The 2,016-nt window shown below is 70.9% G+C and overlaps 1 protein-coding gene across 1 annotated transcript in view; it reads left to right on the top strand.

The window, feature by feature from the left end:
• NELFCD (negative elongation factor complex member C/D) overlaps positions 1-2,016 on the top strand; it is a 7,055-nt gene extending 5,039 nt beyond the window's left edge. Inside the window, 5 exon segments of the mRNA XM_012728145.1 lie at positions 172-379; positions 1,270-1,365; positions 1,434-1,574; positions 1,765-1,894; positions 1,974-2,016. Coding sequence (XP_012583599.1) covers positions 172-379; positions 1,270-1,365; positions 1,434-1,574; positions 1,765-1,894; positions 1,974-2,008 — 610 coding nt within the window. The 3' untranslated portion in view covers positions 2,009-2,016.

Consider the following 2,016-nt stretch of genomic DNA (forward strand, 5'->3'; position numbering starts at 1 on the left):
GGCCGGGCGCCCGCAGGCCTGGGCCGCACGGGCCGCCTGTCCCCACTGACACTGGCCACCGACGTAGCGGACGGCTCAGGAAGGCAAAATGTGCCCCGGAACCAGTGGGCGCTGATGAGGCGGGGTTCACGGGGAGAGGAGAGCCGGTCCTCGGGGTGACAGCGGAGACAGAGACACTGCGGACCGGGCGGGCGGAGACGGTGCTTCCCCGGCAGTTCCCGCGTGAGCCTCGCCTCGCCTGGGCCCCCGGCTCGTCCCCTGTAGGTTTCCGGTGGTGGCCATGGGCGTGCTGAAGTGGGTGGACTGGACGGTGTCCGAGCCCAGGTACTTCCAGCTACAGACTGACCACACCCCGGTGCACCTGGCCCTTCTGGACGAGGTAGGTGGCGCGGCAGCTGCGGCACCCTGGGGGACCCACGGGCAGCGCTTGTGGGCCGGGAGGGCCGGAGACGCTTTCTAATGCAGATGTCTGGATTGTACGGGTCACCACTGGTCCCCAAACCAGCATTTCAGGTGTAAACTGGACCCCCTGTGTGTGCGGGCACCCTGGCACCCCCCATGCAGCCGGGCTCTGCCTCCGTGCCTGCATCTTCCCTCCCTGCTTCCCCCGCGGCTTCCGGAGTCAGCGTGAGCTTGTTCTTGGTGCTCCCGAGTCCCGGTGACCCTCCCCAGCCACCTCCTCACTAAGGGCCCCGTGGGTCTCAGCGTGCCGTCGTGAGGGCGAGGTCTCCACGGACAGCGGGCCAGGGTCCGCCAGGAGCACGCCCTCCTCGCTCAGCGTCGTCCACGGCACTTGGGGGAGCCCACGTCGTGGCGCCGGGCCGTGCAGGCCCGCTGGGCAGGCAGGTCGCTCTCCCCTGCTCGAGCCCAGCCTTGTGTGGGGAGCCTGGGCTGCGTCGGTGCGCATGCTTCGGTGCTGAAGGCGTCGCCACACTGTTGCGGAGGCTGCGCCAGCGGGTGGCCCGTGGTCGCGCCCCCCTAGCGCGGGCAGCCCTTCCGGTGGTGCCGGCTGGGCCGTCAGGAGCCCTCGAGGCGCTCCCGGGCGCCGTCCAGCCTGCCTGCAGCGGGTCCATTTCACGGACGCGCTTCGCAGACCCTCAGTGTGGGCGAGAGTCCCCGGGGGCTGAGAAGGGCTGAGCCGGCCTGGGCCAGGCGCGGGACGTGGACGCCGCAGATGAGCTGTCTGGGGGTGCTGCGGCCGTGGGGCGGGCTCCTGCGCCGCGGGGAGCCCCACCCCGTGCTCAGCGGGGTCCCTGCGGCCGTTCGCAGATCAGCACCTGCCACCAGCTCTTGCACCCCCAAGTCCTGCAGCTGCTCGTGAAGCTGTTCGAGACCGAGCACTCTCAGCTGGACGTGATGGAGCAGGTGAGGCCCGGGCTGCGGGGCGGCGTGGCGCCAGGCCCCGGTGACGGCCGCCCGCCTCGCTCTTGCAGCTGGAGCTGAAGAAGACCCTGCTGGACAGGATGGTCCACCTGCTGAGTCGCGGGCACGTGCTGCCCGTGGTCAGCTACATCCGGAAGTGTCTGGAGAAGCTGGACACTGACATTTCCCTCATCCGCTACTTCGTGACCGAGGTCAGCGCCCGGGGGCTCGCACGTGTCCGGGGTTGTGCCCTTTGCCCCTGAGCTGAGGGGCACCTGTGAGCTCTTGGGGACGCGGCGGCACAGACGCCCCTGCCGCGCGGCCCGGGACCCGCCCGGGCCACCAGCTGCGCGGGGACTCGGGCGACCCCCGCACGGGGCCTGACGGCCGCCGTCCCCGCAGGTCCTGGACGTCATCGCCCCGCCCTACACCTCTGACTTCGTGCAGCTCTTCCTGCCCATCCTGGAGAACGGCAGCATCGCGGGCACCATCAAGGCGGAGGGCGAGCACGACCCGGTGGCGGAGTTCATAGGTGGGCTGGCGCGGCCCCCGCGGGCTCTGGGCCCCTCCCCGCCCCCGCTCAGCCGGCGCCTGTCCCTTCTGCCCCCCAGCTCACTGCAAATCCAACTTCATCCTGGTGAGCTGACTTGGCGC

The sequence above is a fragment of the Condylura cristata genome, unplaced genomic scaffold, assembly GCF_000260355.1.
Source record: "Condylura cristata isolate star-nosed mole 26May11 unplaced genomic scaffold, ConCri1.0 scaffold00022, whole genome shotgun sequence".
Taxonomy (NCBI): Eukaryota; Metazoa; Chordata; class Mammalia; order Eulipotyphla; family Talpidae; genus Condylura; species Condylura cristata.